We start from the raw sequence: 23,217 nt of genomic DNA on the forward strand, positions 1-23,217 counted from the left end.
AGGTCAGATACAGCGCTAGATAATACAGTAACAACTTTGGCTTGAGGGATACTGTATTTGAGATTCATGTAGGATGAATGAACCCCAAAGCTCAGATCAGGGGCTGGAAGGAGAAGATACAGATGAAGTCATTTGTTTAGGAATGGTAGCTGGGAAAGAGCAGATGAGATTACAAGGAAGGAAAGGCCAAAGATGAAACCCTGGGGGACATTTACACTTATGGGGGAAGAAGGAAGGGGAGGAAACACCATAAAACCTTACAAATTAATTCACTCAAAATGCTCAGCTATAATAGACTGAGCATGAAGTAAGTGCGAGACTCTGAGAAAGACCACACCATGGTCTCAAGAGGTCTATATGGTACAATAGGGGAGGTTATGGGGACATTACTACAATACTAGATGGAACTTCTGGGTACTCTAGGGAAGTTGCAAAACAATGCTATGGGAAATGGGTACTAGTGTTCTAGCTTGGGCGAACTGGGGAAGATTTCATGGAGAACACACCTGAGTTGATCCTTCAAAAAAGGAAAGGAATATCGGCACAGATGAGAAGGTAATAGAATAAAGGGAAATGATAACCAACAACGGTGGACTTTTACATCCAGTTCAGTCAACCTTTGCAACTACTCTCATTTATAAAAGAAAGGAAAAGGATATGAGAAGGTTCAGTGTCGGCAAGTAAGTGTGTGGTGGCAAGGAAGAGGGACAGCCTTCCTCAGCTTGTACAGAGCCTTCTCAGTGTGTTCCATGATCAAGAATCAATATCCAAAATGGATATTCACTTAAATGTTTAGATTTTTAGGTGAAGATAACAGATCCGTTTATGTGAGGTAACAACGCTCTGCGATAGTGCACTCCTGAGCACCCATAACAAGCAGCCACTGCTGTGGGTGAGCCGTAACTCTGCCACTATACGGCAGTTCTCACGGGAATAAAGGAAGGATAAAAATGTAATGGGAGCACTAGAGAAAACACTCAGGTAAGAATAAGTGGCTTTCTGCTTTCAAAGATACCATATTTAAGATATGGGCCTTTGCTGCAGCAATCCCACTTTCAGAAATCTATCACACGATATACCAGCACAAGTGTGAAACTACCCACATACAATATTATTCAACACGAACTATCTGGACTAGAAAAAGTCTAGAAATAACCCAAGTAACCTGGGGACAGGTTGAATAGACTTTGATATACCTATACAATGACGTACTATGCAAAGAGAGAGGGGACAGAGGGAAGGAAAGAGGGGACCCCTGTGTACTAATATGGAGAGATTTCCAGATTATATTATTAGGTTGAAAAAAATCAAGTTACAGAAATCTCTGTGTGTAATATACTACCTTTTATACATGACTGGGGGGAATCAGAATGTGTGTGTATTCATTTGTACTTGCAGAAATGAGCATGGGAAAATTTTGTCAGATAAGGGTTTAGTATCCAGAATACAGGAAGAATTCTCACAACTCAACAACAAAAAGACAATGCAATTTAAAGACGGACAAAGGACTTGAAGAGACACATTTCTCCAAAGATAATATACAAATGCCCAATGATCGTATGAAAAGACACTCAACATCATTAAGAAAATGCAAATCAAACCACAATGAGATACCACTTCACACCTACTAGGGTGACTATAATTTTTATAAAAAGAAAAATAACAAGTGTTGGCAAGGATGTGGTAAAACGGAATTCTCACACATTGCTGGTAGAAATGAAAAATGGTTCAGCCACTGTGGAAAACAGCAATTACCCAAAAGTGAAACACAATTATCATATGATCCCGCAATTCCACTCCCAGACATATACCCAAAAGAAATGAAAACAAGTACTCAAGCAAATACGTACATGCACTATTCACAATAGCTAAAAGGTGGAAACAATGCGAATCTCCACCAATGGAAGAATGGATGAACAAGCTACAGCACATGTATACAGCAGGTTATTTAGACATAAAAGGAATGAAGTGCTGATACATGCGACAATGGATGAAGCTTCAAAACACGTCAAGTGAAATAAGCCAGACACAAATATGTTTTTGGTATATTGTATGAGTCCGTTTGTATATCCAGAATACAAAAATCCATACAAACAATGCAGATCGGCGGTTTCCAGGGGCCGGGGGCTGGGAAGGAGGGACTGCTTACTAGGAACAGGGTTTTCTTGGGGGTAACAAAATGATTTAGAACTAGAAAGAGGCAGTGATCGGACAACACTGTGAATGCACTAAATGCCACTGAACTGTTCACTTTAAAATGGGTAATTTTATGATATACGAATTTTCTCAATTTTTAAAAATATTTTTTAAAGAAAGAAGCTAATAAAGATGGTTCCCTGTGACGGGCTAAATAGGCGGGAAGGCAAAGGTGTCAGCAAGATGTCTCTCTGTACTTCAGAGGTTCAGTTTGATCTCTGAACCCTAGAAGTATGTTTATAAAGTCGTTAAAAATAACTCCACAATCATTTTATTAAATATTAGGTTTAAAAAATACATTTTCTTTTGTTACAACATGAAGAATGTTTCTTTGGAAAGTAACTTCTTCAGATACCATAAGATCTTTATAATATCTTTAACTATTAAAAAAAGTATGGCTTGTCATTCATGTAAATGATCATTATACAAATTCCAAAATCAACCAAGATAGTGCCTTGAGTTCTTCTTCCAACAGTGTGACAGGTTCTGACCCACTCACCTGGTTCACCTAGCTGAGTCTCCAGAGCCGGGGGTACTAGGACAGGCCAAAGGTCACTGCTCACAGGCTGGCCACCCCATCATCGGAACTGTGCTCTAAGAAACCTCATGTGCTCTGAAGAAATCAACTCAAATAAATGACCCAGGAAAATCAAAGACGACTTTCTAATTAACTGTTACTTTGATTTTGAGGCTTCTAAGCAACCTGTTAAAAAATTCCATAGTATCATCGTGCTCTGGATTTTTTAAAAGATTTTTGAGTTTCAAAAAAGAGATTTTCTTTTCTTGTACAATAAGTACACTTAATAGTTTTCATTTTGAGAGCCTTCAGTTGATATGCCCTGAAATATCTTAAAATTTTAGGACAGTATGATATCCTGAAATCCTATGTTATGTTAGCAAAAGTTAAATTTCAGAAGAAAAATACAGAAACTTCAAGAACTTTCGAATACCCTCTGTCAGAGTCTATATGCTACATTCAATTTTTATCAAATACAAGGTTTAAAGTAAGACGGCTCAACCTTAGCTAATATTTTTAAGCCACACTTTTCCTGACAATACAAAAGTACCAATTTCTCTAATTCCTGAGATCTACCAAAATCACTGTTTTAAACATTTTTTGCTTAAGTTTAACACTATAAAGCTCTGTCTTATTCTATAAGCAGCAAAAATGTACGTATATATAAAAGATCTTATTTCCTTTTTTAACGAAGATGAATAGTTAAACAAATTCGGTACCTCAGAAGTAGGACTTATTCTGGGATGGTCGTAATTAATATTATTTAAACATAGCAATTGCTTAAAACACATAAGATATTTAATTAAAATCTACAAAAACCAGGAACTGGCACCACAGATTTGTTTTGATTTCTGACGACTTATTTGTAAAGAACAAAAATTAGTCAAAATGCTTCCTCTATCTTTAGGATTTTCATACACCAACCAAAAGAAAAATCAATATTCAACAAGGCCAGTTTTTTAAAGAAGGAACTCTGGCACTGAAATACAGAATTCTGAATTCTAAGCAGCAATTTACTTATTCTGTATAACATAAAATATACTTTTTTAAAACTTGTATTAATACCTTTCTCCACAGAGTTCAAGGTATATATAAAATAAGAACAAGGGAAAGGAAAAAAACCAGAAGAAAGCTATAACTGCAAAGAGGGCAAAGATGTCTGGAAATTAGAATCAGGTCTCTAGAACATCTAACTCTTTCAGTGTATATATGCATGTATGGAGGGTGGAGAGAAAGAGGGAGGAATGTGTGTATGGAGCAGAATCAGCTGGAGCTTCTTAAACACACACATCAGAAGGGAAAATGAATCTGGAAGAACTATTTCAACAAGGCGGAAGAATTATGATTCTGCCACGCCATACCTCCCAACCATTTCTGGGCAATTCTATTAAGCAAATTGAAATTCATTTCCTCTCTTTCTCAGAAAGCCTTGGTTCATAGTCGAGCCATCATCTCTTTAAATGTTCAAATTTTCAGAAAAGTAAATGAAAGAAAAAGGATTGATAAGAATGGGTTAGATTTAGGCAAATGAAAGAGGAAATCAGATTTTTAATATAAAGAAATACTAACAACAAAACTGAAATCCTTGAATAGAACATTCAAAAGTATTTCAAGTGCTACATTTCTGTGTATTTCCTTCAGTTCTAATGCAGAAAGGCTATTTGAATTGGCCATAAGCAGCCCAGGGACACGCAGGGACACCCTGGGACTGGGTAACAGATCCTCCCTCATCACCGCAGTATACAATCATAGAATCTCAAAATGATGGACAAAAATGATCAAACAGTACATATATGTATCGTCTAAGTACTGAAAACCGACCAGGCCAAGAAGCCAGAAAACACCGGCTTCTTCTACAACAGAAAACACTGTTGTAGAGGGAACAAAGGTAAGTCAGCTTTCTTAGGCCACACCAGCCGCTGGGTATAGATGGAATCACAGTGGTGCAAAATAATACCTTAAGCTCGCCATCTGGGCCCCATACGCTCTTACAGGCACTCAACACCCTTAAAAGGCCCTACACAAATATTTCTGGGTGCACAAATCCTGACTCCTCCAAAGCCTGAGAGCTTGGCCAGACCCCTGTCATGTGAGACCCAGGCCTTCCCTATGAGAAAGGTGGAGGCTTCCACAGTTAGACTGCTTGTACCCTGAAGCAAAACATTAAAATAGCTCAGGAAGGCAGCTCATCTATTTTATACATACCATATTTTCCTATTTTTTTACACACCACACCCTGCATACTATTCTTGTAAGGCTCCAGTGCCTCTGACTTAACAAGACAGGTTTTAGTGAACAATGGGTTGTGTTTCCCTCATGACTGGCCCCTAGGAGACAGGCCTCCCAGGGCTGCCCCCAGACAGGCCTACACTGTACAAGTGCTTCTGGGCATCTCAGCCCACATTTATTACTCTGCCAGTTGCCATCTGTATCCAAATCTCAGGTCTATCCCAGCGAAATCTCAATCACAAAAAGAATCATCCTCTCCAGTGACTTGAATAAATTTGATTGCCAACATTAAATTCACTCTGGGGTATCATCACCAGAAATATTCCTTCGCTGTTGAGGGTTATACTGAACCACAATTGATGGTACCTAATGCAATAGCAGGGATGAAATGAGAGGTCAGTAAAGTCAGCTGCAAGCCAAGAAGCCTCAAGAAGTAAAAGAAATTTGTAACATTATTTGTTGGGGAGAGGGTGTGGAGGAAGAGGGAGAAAATATAAATAATGGATTAAAAGAAAAGGACAACCAAGGTAAGTTAAAAGGTCAAGCAACAGGTAATGCCTTCTGTGTATTTTATTTTTGTTGAGAAAGGAGAAACACATTAGGGGTTCATCTGATCTGATAAATTAATAAGCACAATTATAGCTATGATTTATTAAGCAAGACACTGTGCTAAATGCTTTATATACATTATCTCTTCTAAGCTTTACAAAAACCTTGTGAAGACATATTAACTTTTTGTTTTATAAATGAGAAACTGAAACACAGGTTATATAACTTGCCCAAGGTCATACAGCTCATAAATGAGCCAGGATTTGAACCCCGGCCTGGACTCCTGACACTAACATGTTACAATGCCTATGGCCGATGGCTTAAAAGCTTATTTCCAATGTATATATTTAAAAATGAGATATAGCACCATGTGCTAATATGAAATGATCTCAAAGATACATAGCTAAGTGAAAAAAGACAAGTGCACTGAGGCCAATCTCCAAGGTAATAGTATGCGACCATTTCTATAAAGCCAAAGTGATGGGGGGAAAGATGGTTGCATTATACATAAAATATCGCCGAAAGAAAAGAAACCAGAAACAGTGACGACCTCGAGCAGATGGACCAGGGGACTGAGGACCAGAAAAGCAGAGCCTTTTCACTGCATATACTCTTGGATGGCATGACTTTTTAACCCAATTCATGACATTTTCACGAGGCATGAGCACTGCACAGTAAATCAAACTGGAGACGCTCAAGTCCGTCATAAAAGGACGCCTGCAACCTCCGCGCTGACCAAAGCTAAATGAAGAGGCTTATGCACAGCGCTGGCACACCGATTTCCATCAAGCCTGCTTTGTAGATGTTTCACCGTCCAGGGTATCTATTAAAACTACTCACACCCTAAACATCAACCAAAGTGCTGTCACACACGGAAAGCAAAAACCAATTCCTGTGAAAAGGGGAGGAGAGACTGCAGCTAGGAAAACTTAGTGAGGTGGGGGAGAAAAACGGCCACTCAAAAATAGTGAAACAAGAGAGAGAAATGGGCAAAGGCAAACTCACTGCAGGTGGGCCCAGGGAAACACAGCTACAGAACAAAGCCAAACTGTAGAAATGGGGAAGGAAGATGAAGGCACAGGGGCATCTAAAGCAAGATGAGAAGGAATTCTCACTACCCGTTTAGTCTGGAAAGTAGAAAGACGAAAACAAAATCAAAACACACACAGACCCATTGAACTTGTTGTAAGTCAATGAATAATATGCCCACTCAGAATCAATGTGTTCCTTTGCTTGCCTTAAAATATTTACTTTTATTTTACTTTCTATAATTTTAAATTTAGAATGTGATTCAAAATTATTGGTAATGCTTATTAAACCCACACCCCCATTTAAAAATGTAAATATTATCTGCTCAAAGAAAAACAACTCTGGCTAGCGTAAGCAAAAAGGGGGATATACTGGAAAGCAAACAGACTTGAGGAAAAGCTGAGCATCCAAGTTTCAAGATGAGCTAGAACCAGAGCAGCTCTGAGGCTGCAGGGGTTCTAGAGCTCCATGGAAACAAGTCAAAAGATGATATGGCAGAGAAATGGCCAATGGGGGGTCCTGCTGGGTCCCAAGGCCATTCTCAGAAAATGATACATTTCTGTAAGCCAGGTGTCACCCCAACTGTTACCTACTACAATGTAGCATTCATACGTATAACACTGTAATTTACATTTATATTAAACAAATTAATTGATAAATTCATAACTTATGTAAAACATTTAAAGTCACTTCTACTTTTCACTCGCAACTGCATGCTTCAAGCTTTTGTACATAATATCATTTAAAAACTTGAATTTGTTGAATTGATTCAATATCAGAGTTATTATTGGGAGAATTGGACACCAGAATCATAAAACAAAGATTAAACAGCACTAACCAGAAATCGATGGTACAAATGTGTTTATCAATCCATCTTTAAAAGGAATTTTTGTTCTTACCATGAGCCTGTAATTTAAAATATCTTTTTCAAATAGATGAACAAAATAAGACCCAAAACAATAATTTAAGTTCCCTCAAATAGAAAAAACACCAAACTCTCCGGTTCCCATTAAAGCAATCTCAGCCTGAATCATTAAGCTGCTTTAATATCATATTACTCCTAAAATCCACTAATACCACATTATGGTAAATAATAATTGCTTTCACAATTTTAAAAAAGTTATAAGTGCTTATTGTTTGAAACTTAGAACATTCAGGAAAAATGAAAAATTTCCCATAACCCAGACTTGAACAGCACTTTAAGAAGGCTGGTCTCTTCCCTTCAACCACACTTGCTGTATATATTATAAAACTGAGTAATTTCTTTATCCATTTCTGATTTAATATTACATCCCCATTACTTTGTAAATCTATTATACTTTTCTGGAACTTCTATTATTTCTTATTTCAAAAGCAACCTAAGCCCATTACAGAAAATCACGAAATAGAGAAAAGTAAAAGGAAACATCCATACTTCTACTAAGAGACAATATCGCGGTGTGTTGTCTTCCAGACTAGAAAAGTTACATATGTAGAATGACCCTCTGTCAGAGGAACTTCCTACCACACGTGCTCAGGTCACATACAGAGGGCAGCACAGTGCCAGGAATAAGAGCAAGGGCTCTGGAGTTGGCCGCCACTGTATTCAAAGCAAAGCCCAGTCCCACCACTTATGAAGTGGGTGGCCTCGACCTCTCTGTCTCTCAGTTTCCTCATCCATAAAATAGGACTGTTAGGAGGGGACAAGTTATTGCATAGAAAGGCCTTAGTAAAATGCCCAACACGTCAGAAGCACTCAATAGAGAAAAGCTATTACGAAGCATGCCATAACCTCATTTTTTCCCTACTGTGCCCTGAACACCCTTCCATGTCATTAGATCCACGTCTACAACATCCGTTTTAATGCCAACGTAGCACAGTTTGCCCATGTGCTATCTCAGCCACTAGAAAAGATGGCAGAAAAATTCAGATCCTCACCATGTTGGTCGAGGTCACCGGCTGACTAACACACACATAGGGACAGAGAACTCCAACTGACCCAACTTGTTCCCTAAAGTGGGGGCATAGGGGTCAGAGCGGGTTAGGACTCACAGTGTTTCCTCACTAGCTTATTTGGGAGCAGTCACAGGGCAAATGAGGTTTGGCTGTTGTTTGTTTTTAGTGTTTTTGTTGCCAATAATATCTGTGATGAAATTCAGTTCATTTACCCAAGAAAGTGCAACTTTTGAAGCAAAGAAATTTGGGGCGGGGGTAGGGAACAAAACCTCTTAAGCTATATTTGCAGCTACTAAAATGCTACATTTTAAATTGCTACAAAGTATCCACTGACATAGAAGCATACCACAACTTACGTTTCATAATTTTGATAGAAACGGCAAAGTTAGAGATGCAGACGACCTCTGTCTTTTCAACTGTAACACTCTGTGATACTAGATTTAAGTAATGTTCCAAGTCCAGGAGCTGTGAGTTAAAAACCAGCCAATTGCATCAAGCTGCCACACAACTGCCATTCTTCCTCATTCACTGCACTCCTTCATGTCTTAACCATGTTCCTCTATACGTACACCCTCCTTCAAATGTTGTTCAAAGTGCAGACTTGTACACTTACAGGAGTTCTCTGGGCCTTAAGATCCAAGTGCTACTTTTCCACAGCTAAGGACTAGAATGTAAAGATCACTTTGGAATGTGTGCTGATGTCTGGTCCTTCTACCTGTTTGGCAAGAGTCCTGTTATTACCTAAACATCGAATTCCTCATTTCTGCTGCTCAGTTTCTTTCTACCAAGTCCTTCACCTTCATGTTCCCAGTGCCAACCTGAAGCCGCGGACTAACATGCCCAGCCTGCCTGGGTCCCAGCTAAGATCCTGCTTGAGCTGATCTCAGATTCTGAACCCTTTGTATGGATTAAAGGGCCCTTCAGGATCAATTACACTGCACCATAATCGCCCACAGGTCTCGGCCCCAGTAAACAATAAGCTCCATGAAGGAAGGAACTATGTTTTATTTCTCATTGTACCTTTAGTGCCTTCTACACAGTGCCTTGCTCACAGAAAGCCCTTCGTAAGCACTGAATGAATAAATGAACTCTGCTGCCCTCACTCTTAATCTGCCCACTCCAATATTAGTGGAAACTGCTAATGCTCACTTTTCTCAAACCACAAGGCCATATACAGAGAGTAAATCTGAGGAGCACATTGCTGCCATCACTTAGCACTTCCTATCACTGTGCTACATGCGTCTCACTCCTTCCTTCCGGTTTCAGAGTCTTGCTTCTTGAAGCACATCTTCAGTAGTTCCTTCAGCAAGTCCACGAGGGATCAACACCGTCTTTATCTACTAAGCCTTTATTTCACTTTCCCTCTCGAATATTATTATATATGGATACAGAATTCCAGGTTAGTGGTTGTTTCTCCCCCTCAGCACTTTAAAGATATTATTCAATCATCTTCAGCTATAAACAAAATGCCTGCTAGTCTAGACATTGGTGTCCTTGGGCTGCATTTGTCTTTGCCCCATCCCCACACCCTCCCCCCCCCCCGCCCCAGTGTTCCACCTACAATGTGTCTTGGTATGAATTTATTTTTATTTATCCTGCCTGGGGTTCACCGTGCTTCTTGGACCTAAGAACTCAGGCCTTGCACTTATTATGGAAAGTTCTCGGCCATTACTACCTTCAAATAGTGCCACTCCCATGCTATCTCCTTTTTCTGGAAGCTCACAGAAGGTAATATTGGATTTCCTCGTACTAAAGTACATGAGTCTAAACCACTCATACTTGCCACCTCTTTATGCTCCAGTGAAATTCCAAGCAATTTCCTCACATCTCTTTAAACAGAAATAGTTTTCAATTATGTCTGCAGCTGTTTAACCAGTCCATGGAGGTTACTTTTGCTTACTGACTATAATTTTCACTTCTAGAAGTTCTCTCTGGGTCTTTTCTAAATCCACGTGCTGTTTTTCTAGACTGTAATGTTCTTTCATTACAGTCTCACCCCTCTCATCTCTAATAATCTAAACCAGTCATCTCTGTCCTGCGTCCCGGGAGCACCTCCTGGAGAACCAAGACTCCTACTTACAACATCAGCCGACGCTCCTTCACAGTGATGCATTTCCTTGCATGGCCGGCAACTTTTCATTGCAGGTTCATCTTCACCATGAGTTGTTTATTTTTTTTCTACGAGAGTCCTAGGTTTCTCATCCGCTGCTGTGCAGGACAGTTTCACACATACCTCTGTTGGCTGCACTGGATTCCCGGGTTCTGACCAGATTTTGTGCTAGCATCTCAGCTTGAGGGTTAGTCGCACTACAAAAAATGTTCAATTTTAACCCACCCCCAGTGTGAGGTACAGCCTTGGGGTTTAGATGTTTCTTTTTTTTAATTCCTTATTATGCACAATCCCAGAAGGACAGCAAATTTCGTTGCAGTTCTTCAGACTAGTGGGTAAGGATTTTCTAGTCCTCTTTTCACAGTTGGGCCCAGCCTCTAAGGTTTTATGCAGGAAGACCTCAACCTCACCTCCACCTTCCTCCTTCCTCCTTCACGCAGACCTCAGGCCGTGACTCCTGTTCCTTCATGAGGCCTTCAGGACCACAGCCTTGGGCTCTGTATCCAGATCCACACCGACCCAGGCTCCGATCACACCCTGGCTGGGAGTTCTCTTTTCACGCTGGCACCTGGGATTTGCGGGTCTATCAGGCCAGGAGCGCTTCTGCTCGTCCTTAATATATTTTGTCCACAGTGTCCGTGTGCTGGTTGCAGGTGGGGGTGGAAGTCCGCTATGCCAGGCCTGGCAGCAGTGCTAGAAGCCTCCAGTCGTCACAAATAGAACTGTGAAAGGGTCACTTCAGAGAACTGTGATGCTGACTTAACCATTTGCCAGATGATAACAGCCCACATTGTTTTCAGCCTCAAGAACAGTTTTCATATTGGAAAAAATAAATATCCCCGAGGCATTTTGAGATCATTTTGTCACTGCACACTTCAAACGCCTTCGTAGCTCTTCTCCTGCTTGAGAATTTCACCAGTATGAGAACCCACCTGTTGACTACTTTCTCACTGCCCATTCGTTCTGTAAACAACTTCATTCTGCTTTGTACTCCTATAACTCCAGTGAAATTATCAAAAGCTAAACATTTCCTGCCTAATCAACAAATCCAATGACCTTTCTTAGTCCTCATTCTTCCTCACCTCTCTGCAGCAGTACTGACCATGACAATTTTTCCAGCCCAGTGTCACCCCAGTTCAAATACTTTTTATTCCTATATTGTCACACCCATTCTCCAATTCACTCTCATCATTCCAGTGTCATCCTCCAATTTCCCCAGTGAGTCACAGCCAGATTAACATTACGAGCCTCTAGTCACATCAACTACTCGCCCTCCCCACCTGGTCCTACGGTAGCTCATTAATACCTATATTATGGGAAAGAAACGATGGCCACGGCACGTCCTGCCCCAGAAGTGTAAATACCACCGCTCATTGGATGCGTGCTGTGTACCGGGTCAGGTGCTGCAAACCTTACCAGCCATCGTACTAACTGATCCTCACAATAGCTGCAGGAAGTGGGTGCAATTATTGTCCCAATTCAACGCTAAGAAATAACGCTTCAAGGTTAGGGAGCCGACCCAGGGAAGTACAGCTGGCAAATGACTGAGTCAGGTTTAGTTTATGCCAAGACTATCCTCTTAAATAATATATGCTACACTTTCTCCACAAATATTTATATCAAAACCCAGACCTCTCCTCTGATTCCAAAACTCATATCCGATACCTTCGTAAACAGTTCTGTTTGGATGACTCAACAGTACCTTGCCTGAATACATTCAAAACCAAAATCATGATTATACTGCCCAAATTGAGGTGGTCCAACCTCAGTGAACAACTGCCCAGCCAACCAGTCATGCAAGTCAAAACCATGGACATCACCACACCTTGACATAGTCTCGTTCACACTCCACATCCAACCGATTACCAAATCCTGCCCATTTTTGTCTCCTCCTGAATCTCTGCACTCCATCCAGCTCTCTGCACGTTTACACCACCCTAGTCCAAGATGCCTCCCCTCAACTGCTGAAACTGCCTAACTTGTCTCCCGTCATTCATTCCGGGTTCTCCCAACCCATTTTCAATTATGCAACCAATATATTTTTTTTCTAACTCAAGGTTATGCTTTTAAAATACAAATCTGACCATTCACAAATTTTGGACTCAGGACCAAAGCTTTAAGTCATTCTTTACTTCAGGGTCTGAAGCAACAGGAATGCAAAGACGGGTGATAGCAGGGTTTCAGTCGCAGAGAGAAAGCCAATGTTCAGTGCGAGTCTAGAATGACACCAACACAGACACAGAAGCAAAACTGAGAGAGATGACAAAGAGGACAGGACCTGAGAGATGTCAAACATTTGGCTCTAGTTATTCCTGAGGTGGAGCTGAATCCTAAATTGGCCAAGTTTCAGGGTATCCTTCTTGTTGCACTGTGATACCCCAGGATGTTCCAATGAAATCCCTTCTTCTTATGTGGTTCACAGTTTCTAGCTTGCAATTAAGAGTCTTAGCTAAGGGGGGGAAAAACTTAGAAGAGCCAAGAGGACACATTTAGAAAAAGGGGACATGCCTACAAAGGCAAAAATAAAACAAACTCCATATAAAGTAAAAATACCTTTGGCCTGAGAATATATAAATATGTTCAGTTTGTAAACTCGTGTATCTCCTCCTTTAAAAGGTGCTACATAAAATGCTGCAGGGTAAGAGCCATGTTTTCCTCTATGTTCTGCAAACATCACAGCTTACCATAGAACTAAATACTGAATAAAAAAAAATAGAAGTAAAAGCATGACTATACAATAACGTAAGCTGTAAATTGCATCCTTGGAAACCCACTCCCTCGGGGACAATTTATACATGCACTCATGTAAATAAAATGTCATTTTCTAGTAACACTTTACCACTATTCTGTTTCCTGGTTTTGATTTACATTGTCAGGAAGTATAAACTCACCTTGCTCATAGTCAAGAATTTTATATATTACGTAGAAGTATCCTGAAAAGTAGAGTACCTTGGGAGGGAAACATTTAGCTGTGGAAACTACAAATTACATCCTATGGAAACACTTTTTCTGTTCCCATCTGGTGGTTCATGAATTAAGCCAACACCGACACCCAGAGTATACAAGAACCTGTCCACAAAAATCAAAATATCCTGTGTTTTTCGCATCACATCTAACACCTAGGGAGAAAGCAAGATAGAACTGACCTTCACGTTGAAAACAGGCCACCATTCATGAGAAAACCATAAATACACCCTCAAAATAAGTTAAAGATCACACTAAAGATAAGAACCCATAAAACTACCACCTCTCTAATATACCTTATACCTATGTGATATAAGCTTTGAAATCCCTCCTTACCTCAAATCCAAATTTTTCCAAACTAGCCTGCTTGGGTTGCTAAAAATTCCCAGCACCAATTATTCTTAATAAAGGCAACTACTGGCAAGCCCCAAAGAGCCATACTTCTCTTCGAGTCGCGATAGTCATTCTTTGATTACCTACCTCCCTATAATTTTATTTTTCCGGAAAGATGTTTCATCTTTGTAAAATCAAGCTTACATATTTGAGAACTTCCTAACCTCTCATGATAAGGAATCATGTCTAGAAAGGAAGAAAAGGCAACAAAACATTGCACTGAGGGCTAATGTTGCCTATGCAGTAATACAGGCCCAGAAGTCCAGCCTGTTCTCCAAAGCCTTGTCAGTTCACACACACACACACACACACACACACACACACACACACACACACACACACACCCCAAAGCCAAAAACCCTGCAGAAACTATTGTCTTAGCCCATGTTCAATAAGCTAATCTCCAAAGATCAGTAAATTAACAAATCTAGTTGACTGACAAATCTGTTGTCAAGAAATCGGATTATTTAATTGATAGCTGTTATCTTCACTAGACATTGTCTGTATAACAACAGAGTGCCAGCTAAGCCTGTTAAAGTGAAAAATAATTCTTGTGCTAATTTTGAGGGCCTTTTGATTTACTAAAAGTCCTTAATGAAGACAATTAACCAACATAACATTAGGTTAAATGTAAACATCAACAGACACCATCTACTAACCTCTATAGTTACTGATGGTCACTGTCTAGTAAACATTCTCAAATCCATCACTATTTCATATCTTCTTAAATTTCTCACTGCATTACTTACCTCCAATAGATTTCAATTAGCCTTGCACTTTTTTCTTCCAGTCATTTAAATAAATAAGCATCTCACATTTTAAGGAAATTTATTTCTCCAAACTTCAGGCTTACATTGATAAATTATGGCACTAATTCATTTTACGGAACCTAAATTTTTTAGCATGAACCCTTTTCAGGCTCGAGTTAATACATCATGTGTTAGATGACAGCACCTAAGGAGAAACATTATATTGTATCATAGTTGTCTTAACATTGTAACTACCCTGGGAAAAGTAAAATGAAGAGAATTACATTCTAAGAGCTAAGACATATAGAATTATAGAATCCCCAGAAAGATATAGATAGACAGACAGACAGACAGACAGACAGACAAATATTGATACACACACACACACACACAGAGAGAGAGAGAGAGAGAGAGAGAGAGAGAGAGAGAGAGAGAGAGAGGGAGAGGGAGGGAGAGAGACACTGGACTAGTGAAGGACAGACAGGATACGACAACATACAGAAGATTGGAGAATCAAAGAATGATTTTGAAGATCTAACCTAACCCCCAATGTTTACAGGTGAGAAAATACACTCAAAGAGGCTAAAAGATATGCTCAGATACAAGTTATAGAATGTAATAAAAACCAGGTCTACTGACACTTAGCCAAGCACCATTTCCATTCACCACATCTGCATTTCTAGGAAAACTTTAAAAAATATTCTCCTTCCCATAATATCCACAGGAGACCCGGGATCAGGGGGCCTGGGGTCAGGTTCAGACAATGAGTCCCCAGCTTTAGAGCTGCCTGTCAGGAGGTCAGACCACCCGAATGCTGGCATGACAGAAGTCTAAATAACAAGGTTTTCCTAAAGCAGTGCATCCATAACACCATTTTTAATTTTCATATTTGGAGATAGTGAGAAAGTGTTAATACAATGAAATGACAAGACTAATAATATTTCTCCAGAGCAGGTCTCAGGTATAGGTTCAATAACTGGCAGGTAGCTATCTGTCAAACTATGACAAACTTCTGCATTTCAAGGATTTATTGAAAAGCTTAAGACTAATTTCTATGTGCTACTGCAAAAGGGTGACAGGATGTGCCATAGTCACAGTTCCAGATGACAAAATACATTCTCTCGTGGGATCAAAGGTACAAACATTTATAATCTTTAGTATTAAAAGAGATTTACAAATTTAAGGGGAAATTTGTTTAAGAAAAATTCTTATAGAAGTGTTCAAGTCACATTAATTAGAAAAGAGACTACACTCATTAAAATGCTGTTACATTAAATAGAAATGTATCACCTCTTACCAGTATTTAACCAGATAATAGAACTGACATCAACACTTTCACTTTTTTATTTTTAAGATAAATCTACTTTAACTCCTCTTTATACTACGTCTTTCAACCTAATTTTCATTCCCCACCATCAGCTTTACTCAACTTTCATGGATTTGGATATAAAAGGTTCTACTTTTGCAACTACTGCTTTTCTTAAATTTAAGCCACAACCTAGTCAAAATCCAGTCTCTGTGTTTTCACTCTCTGTGACTATTCCATTCTCTAGTTTTTGTCAGCTGACATTACTGGTCTCTGATCTCAGGGACACCTTGAGAAAGGTCCCAAATCCATGTCTCACAACAAAAACACAAGGATTCTTAGGATGGAAACAACCTAAAGACAACTGGTAGGTAGAATTTAACTACGAGGTCTTCTTTGATTCCACATAATTACCCACTTGCTCATCAGAGTGACTTTGTTTTACTCCACTATTTGGGGCACAGGAAACTTCCTGGGTAGATATAATCCCAGTATGCAGCTAAACTCAACTGTGGTTAGATAAAATGCCTACTAAAGCAAACTACAAATAAAAGGTCTGTGCCTGACAAATCCCAATTCTTTATTCTCACTTAAAGGATTTAAATGCCCATACTTGGGTACAGATAAAAGAATTTTCCAAGTGTTCCTCAAAGAAATGGGTGGTACACTCCTAGTAGTCCACGCTAGGATGTTTAAATCTGTCACCAAACTGCCGCGACCCATTTTCAGTTGGAATTTAACAGTTACATTATGGGGGAAAATTTTCTTTGGAAAGAAAAACATCAAAATGGCACCAGTCATATTATTATGAGAGAGGGGTGGGCATGTGGGGGGGTTATGCATATTCCTCTAGTCTGTTTTCCAAGTTATCTAATGTAATTTTTATTTTTTTACAATAACAATAAATAAGCTAACCTGAAACTCGAGGTCAAGTAACTCGACAGAGTATTTAGAAAACATCAGCCGCCACCTTCCCTTTGCTGCTGGTCACACAGTTCCCCTCCTCACATAAAAGCAGGGACTGCTTGGGATACACTGCAGCCAGTGGGTATGAACACAGACTGGATCTGGCAGGCTGCTTTCCACTGTGGCTCCATCACTACCAGTCCTGGGACCTTAGGCAAATTAGTTACAACTCAGTGCCTCAGTTTCCCCACAGGTATAATGAGTACAAAATGCTACCTACCTCTCAAAGGTGGCTGTGAAGAGTAAATGGGCCTACCTATAAAGCTCTTGTGCTTGGCACAAGAATATTAGCTGCAGGTGGCTCTACATAAGACTGCATAGAGGGTGATAATTGCTTATTATTAGATTTGCAAGACAGTACCAACCAAGTGGCCAGTTGCCATCTGTTAAACCTGCACTGGTCTAATAAAATTTAATCAATGAGTACCTGAGCACTTATTATCTGCAGTATTGTCTGCAAAGACTCTAGGGAAGCAGGCAGTCTGGAACTCAAGTTCCACTGACACTCAAATTACAAAGCTCTGAAGGGAAGGGGGTCCAGTGGTAAGAAGACGGGGTGGGGTGGACAAAGCACTTCTGGGGTAATGGAAAGCCATCAGGTCCCAAAAACAAGCTAGATTTGCAGAGAACCCGATTAACACTTTTTGCTTTGATTTTTTGTTTTATGCTTTCTCTAGCAAACCAGTGTCAGAGAAGCCTAATTCGTAAACCATACCCAAGGCAGGGGCCTGGCCTGAGAAAGATGGTGCAGGCAGGGGTCCGAGTAGGAAGGAGTCCAGGCCACAGGAAGTCAGGCTAAGAATCACAGAGAATCGGGTGAGATCATGGGACTGGCTGACACAAGGATAAAACTCTAACACAGATACATCACCTGTGGAGCTTCTTTAAACGCACACATTCACACTCCAGAGACCCTCCAGGTGGGAGGAGGAGCCCAGATGACTGTATTTTTCAATCTGACTGGTGATTCTGACAACACTCCAGACTAGCCGGAGCTCAACAGTGTCAGGAGGAATAAACAGAAGAGTGACTAAAAAGCTGATTAAGTCTGGGAGAAATTTAAACGTTTGAGATCATGAACATGAAACAGGTTTAAGTGAAAATAGGTTCAAAGTCCACAAAGGTTCCTGGAATTGGGGTGAGGTGTATCACAGAACCACAAGGCCAGTGGCAAGGTTAAAACAGAACTCAAGTCATGTGATCTCGTTTAAAAGGGTTAGAGCAATGGTTCTCAAACTTGACTGAACATTGGAACCACCTGGGGAGTTTTTAAATCTCCTGATGCCCAGGTCAAACTTCAAGTCAATTAAAACAAATTCTGGAAATGAGATCCAGGCCTCAGTATTGTAAGCTCCCCAGTGATTTCAATGACCAAGTGACCCAGTTCAAGAAACACAGGGTTGGAAAGGTTCCAGGAAATAAGCAAGTGACAGGAATGAGGAAAAACATAAGGCAATGTAAGTTCACGGTTCTCAAACCCTGTTGTGTGCCAGAATCACCTGGAAGGCAAATGTGGTGGTGGGGACAGAGCCAGGAGTGCAGTTTCCATGCTCTCGGCCTCACATAGAAAGGTGCTGGCTCAGGTAGTAAATGGCCATCAACTGTGATTGGATGGCCATCAGCTGTGGCTAGTTGGCCGTCAGCTGTAACCAGTGAGCCATTGGCCACTAATATGACAGCTGTGGCTACGCTAGCAGGAAATGGGGGCTAGCAGGAAGATGGTGGCTGAGCTAGCAAGAGCGGCTTGCAGTTAGCAAGTGGGAGTCGGTCGGTTGGCAGAAAAGCAGACAGCAGGTCGCACGTCGTGTGAATCCAGCCTCCAGTGAGACGATAGTGGTATGACTCCCCTATCCATGGCTCCGTGGGTGTTCCTTTTTGGCATAGCCGCATCCTGCATTCTTAGGAGACCCCGCATGACACCCTGCATGACAGTGGCTCACTGAAGAAAAGGAGCTGGCCCTCTACAGGTTTACCAATTTCCCCAAGTGATTCTGATATACACCAAAGTTGGAGAATCATAGGTCTAAGGACTGGAAATAACTCTGAAGGAGAAACTGAGAACTGTGAACAACCCCAAAGCAGTAACTGAGAGCATTCCTACCTCTCTTGGCCTGATGAATACAGACTTAACATGAGCCTATACTGAACATTACCAGAATCAATAAGCCTGTCAAAGGTCCAGCAGTAAAGCTAAGGCACCGCAGACTCCACACATATGATACTTATGACCCTGTCATCCTTCACCTCAGAAGGCATCCTTCTAATACACTCAAGTCTGGCTCCTTGGTGAACCTCACAAAGAAAGCATGTATTGCCACCTGCCTTTCAGAATTAAAGACTTGGATCGTTAGGAATCTAGAAAAGTCACACACACACACACACAACACACACCCTAATAAGCTGAGTATATCACTCAGAAATTCTCATTATCATGTAGAAAGAGGAAACCCCAGGAACTGTTACATTTGGAAGATCTGAACTGGGTGTTTCACATAAAAATCAATTACATACTCTGCTACTAATTTAAGAGTATGTAACTATATGTAACTCAGGCTCTGTAACTATGTAACTTTTATTGGTCAATATTGCACTTATTTTTCTCCCAAGATATGACCAAGCCTAACCACATGAAATACCATTAGGAAAAAAAAACAGTTAAAGAGAAATTAAGAATTGCTTCACTAGTTCCAACTCAGTGATAAGTGTTCCATTTAGAATGTTACATTTTATCTGATAAGATTCAAGAGAATACATTCCCTTGCATAGGACCAACTCATCAACCCATCAGAAATCTCTAGGCAGCATCAGAATTTTCATTTTCAAGATACATGAGCTTTTGTCAAATAGTGACATCTCTCCTGTAATATGAATTTTCAATATGATATAAAAAATGATGGATATATTACACATTTCACAGAGCACAGAGAACAGAAACCTGTCAATGAATTTAAGAGTTCTGACACCCTATTTGAAATTTTACACTAAAAGATCTGTACACTTTATAAACCATATAAATGTAAAACAGGTACCAATGTTTTTACTGGTGGCAAGGAATACAATATTTCTCCCTAATAGAATTTAACTACCACCTTAGTACTTTTTTGAAAAATTAATATATTTTCATTAACATTATAGCTGTAAAAATGCAACATGTTACACAGCCTTCAAAGTGCAACTGATTAAAAACTTGCAATCTGTGTAATATACTTCGAAACAAAGCCAGATTTCGTTCTCACCATTTGAACTTGTGCACCAATTTTCAAAAGTATTACTGTACACGGCTCACCTGCAACGTGCAAGCCATTGTTTTCTGAAGAAGGGAAACTTAACAATGAGCACCGTTTCTACTTTAAAGGTCATGGCTAAGTGATTTAGATTTCTTTGTTTGAACCTGGCTTTTCTGGCAAGGCACAGATCCCACTTGACGAGATGACTTAAGAAATGCTTTTCTACCAAGGAGAGTCACTAAGCAAAAAGAGGCGCACAAGAATGAAATGAGAATTTTCCACGTGACGGAGGAGTCAAGTGGAGCAGGACCACAGCCGTGTGTCTTCACGGAGCGCGCCACGGCAGCGGCAGGCACGCGAGCTGGGGGCGGACCACGCTCCACGGCACAGGCCACCGTCGAGGAAAGGCCGGGACGCGGCCGCTAGCCTGCGGGCCGACGGCCCCGAGTGCAGACCTCGCGGGTCCGCTCGCTCGCTCACGCCCCGGCGCTGCTGCCCAGTCACCCCCGCGGGACGCTGGGCACAGCTGCGAGCAGCGCGGGTGACGGGCCCCGGGGCCTCCCGGGCGCGCGCAGCCCGGTGCCCGCCCTCGCGTGGCCGCGTCCCCCGTGTTCTTTCCCGGCCCGCACACTTCGGGGCACGGGGCGCTCCGCAGCGAGGGGCGCGTGCCGCGCGGGCGAAGGAGCCCGGACTGCGGGGCTGGAGCGCGGCCACCAGCCAGAGCCCGTCCTTCCGCAGCGGTCGCGGGGCGTGAGCGGGCGGCCTTCACCTGCTCGGACGCCCGCCGGCCTCGGGCCCCGGCGCCGCAGCCCCGGGAGGCTGCGCCCGAAACTTTTGCCCCGCGCCCGGGAGCCGCACGTCGGCGCCCTCGCCTCCGCCAGTCCGACGGGGGCGCCGCGCTTCCCGCCCGGAGCCGCTCGCAGGCGCGTCCGAGGGGCGCGCGGTGCCCACGGCGCGGGACGCCCCCGCCCGGCCCCGCGCCCGCCCCGCGCCTCCCGGCCCCGCGCCCGCCGCCCGCGCAGCCCCGCCCGCCCCTCCCAGCCCCGCGCCCCCCGCCCAGCCCCGCGCCCGCCCCGCGCCCGCCGCCCGCCCAGCCCCGCGCCTCCCAGCCCCGCGCCCACCGCCCGCCCCGCCGCCCGGCCCCGCGCCTCCCTCCCAGCCTCGCGCCCCCCGCCCGCCCCGCGCAGCCCCGCGCAGCCCCCCGCCCGCCCCGCGCCCGCCGCCCGGCCCCGCCCGCCCCGCCGCCCGCCCCGCGCCTCCCTCCCAGCCCCGCGCCCGCCCCGCGCCCGCCGCCCGCCCAGCCCCGCGCCTCCCTCCCAGCCCCGCGCCCCCCGCCCGCCCCGCCGCCCGGTCCCCCCCCCGCCTACCTTGCGCCAGCGCCCGGAGCAAGTGCAGCTGCAGCGCCACGAGCGCCCACCACCCGCGCCGCCGGCCCGCGCTCAACTTTGTCGCCGGCCGCCCGCCGGGCTCTCCCGCGTCGTCGCCGGGGATCGCGGGCGCCGCGCCGGCTCCGCGGGGCCGCCGCCGCTGCTCGGGGCCGGGCAGGGACCCCCGCGGCCGCCCCGGGCCCTTCGCGCCGCCGCCGGCCGCCCGCCGCGCGCCCCGGGCCATGCTGAGGGGCCGCCGCCCCGGCCCCGGCCTCGGGCCCCGTGAGCGGGACCGGCGGGCGGTGGCCCCGGCCGAGCGCCCGCGGGGCGGCCAGGTGCTGGGGCCCGGCCGGGACGCTGCGGGGCGCGGCGGGGAGAAGTTGTCAGCGGGAGGGTTCCTGTCACGCCGCCCCCAGCGCCTCCGCAATCGGAGCGCCCGGACCGCGCAGCGTCTCGCAAAGGGACCGCGGTCGTGGAGGAGCCGCCGCCGCCCCCGCCCGGCGCTGAGGAGAAAGTGCGCCCGCCCGAGCCGACGCTCGCCTGCCGCCGCGCCTCATTCAGAGCCCGGCCGCACGCCCCGCCCACCCGCGCCCGCCGCCGCCGCTGATTGGCCGAGGGGCGGTGGTTCGCGCGCTCGAGTCCCGCCCCCTCACCCTCGCCAGTTTTCAAACTCGCCGCGCCCGCCCGCCTGGAATTTCGCGCCGGCTGCAGGCTCGGCTCCGCGGCTTCCCGCGCCGCCTGCGCCCCCTAGGGACGCGCGGAGGGCAGTGCAGGCCGGCGCCGTCTCGGCAGCGACCCGGGGTTTCTGAGGCGGGGGTGGCGCGGACAGAGCGAGGACTGTGTCGGCCTCGCGCGCGGGGGAGGTGTGGGCGCTCGAGTGGGCTGCTGCACGTGCGGCGGAGGGCCGGGCTGGGCCTCTGGGTCGCGGGCCGGGACAGGTGGGCGCGCCCCTCCCGGCCCGGCAGTCGTCCTCCCCGGGGCCCCGGGTGCCGCCCCGCTCCCAGCCGCAGGCTGCGTTCGGCTGGTTACGCGCCCAGTTATCGTGATGGCACACTAGACACACGCCCGATCGGGTTTTCAATTCCTAGCAACAAAGGCTCCACTGGGTGCAGCCCCGCCGCCCGTTGAAAGGAGTGGACGCCGGCCCTGCGGGGGCGTCCAAGGTCACGCGCGGCCTGCGGACAGCACAGCTGGCCGCCCCCCGCCGTGGGGTGGGCGGACCTCGGGGAGGGTCCCCGAGAGGAAGGGTCTCCTAGGAGGAAGGACCCCAGGGGAAGGGTCTCCTGGTGCGGAGCCTCAGAGCCCTCGACGGGGGGGGGCGGGGGGGGGACAGCTCGGCAGCATGTGGAAAGCATTAGCCGAGTTTATGGGGTGAACTAAGCGCTCTGCAGGCTGGAAGGCCAGCATTTTTGTGGGAGGAGGCCTGGAAGGTGACACACAGTCTGATGCTGTTGGCAGTTGGCCGGGAGCAGCCTGGGGGCCCGTGATGATTGAGTGAGATCACCTAAGTGGTGATGGCAGCGAGACAGGCGCGCGCCTCGCTCCGGCCGGCGCCCCGGGACGCACCGGGGGCAGCTTTGCTGTTATTCTGCGTGTTGCCCCAGACAAGACGTCCCGGCTGAGAGTGGAGGGCCAGTCCCTGCGGCCCGCGGTTCGTGGGCGGGAACTAGCTCCCGCATG

The 23,217-nt window shown here is 44.8% G+C and overlaps 1 protein-coding gene across 1 annotated transcript in view; it reads right to left on the bottom strand.

Moving 5' to 3' along the window:
- The window catches only part of SDK1 (sidekick cell adhesion molecule 1), a gene marked incomplete at its 5' end in the record, with an annotated part of 671,475 nt that extends 649,694 nt beyond the window's left edge, over positions 1-21,781 (bottom strand). Inside the window, one exon of the mRNA XM_081035288.1 lies at positions 21,538-21,781. Coding sequence (XP_080891414.1) covers positions 21,538-21,781 — 244 coding nt within the window. The remainder of the gene's footprint in view (positions 1-21,537) is intronic.
- Positions 21,782-23,217: the final 1,436 nt, after the last annotated feature.

Source organism: Rhinolophus hipposideros, assembly GCF_964194185.1.
Source record: "Rhinolophus hipposideros genome assembly, chromosome: 23".
In the NCBI taxonomy this organism is placed as follows: Eukaryota; Metazoa; Chordata; class Mammalia; order Chiroptera; family Rhinolophidae; genus Rhinolophus; species Rhinolophus hipposideros.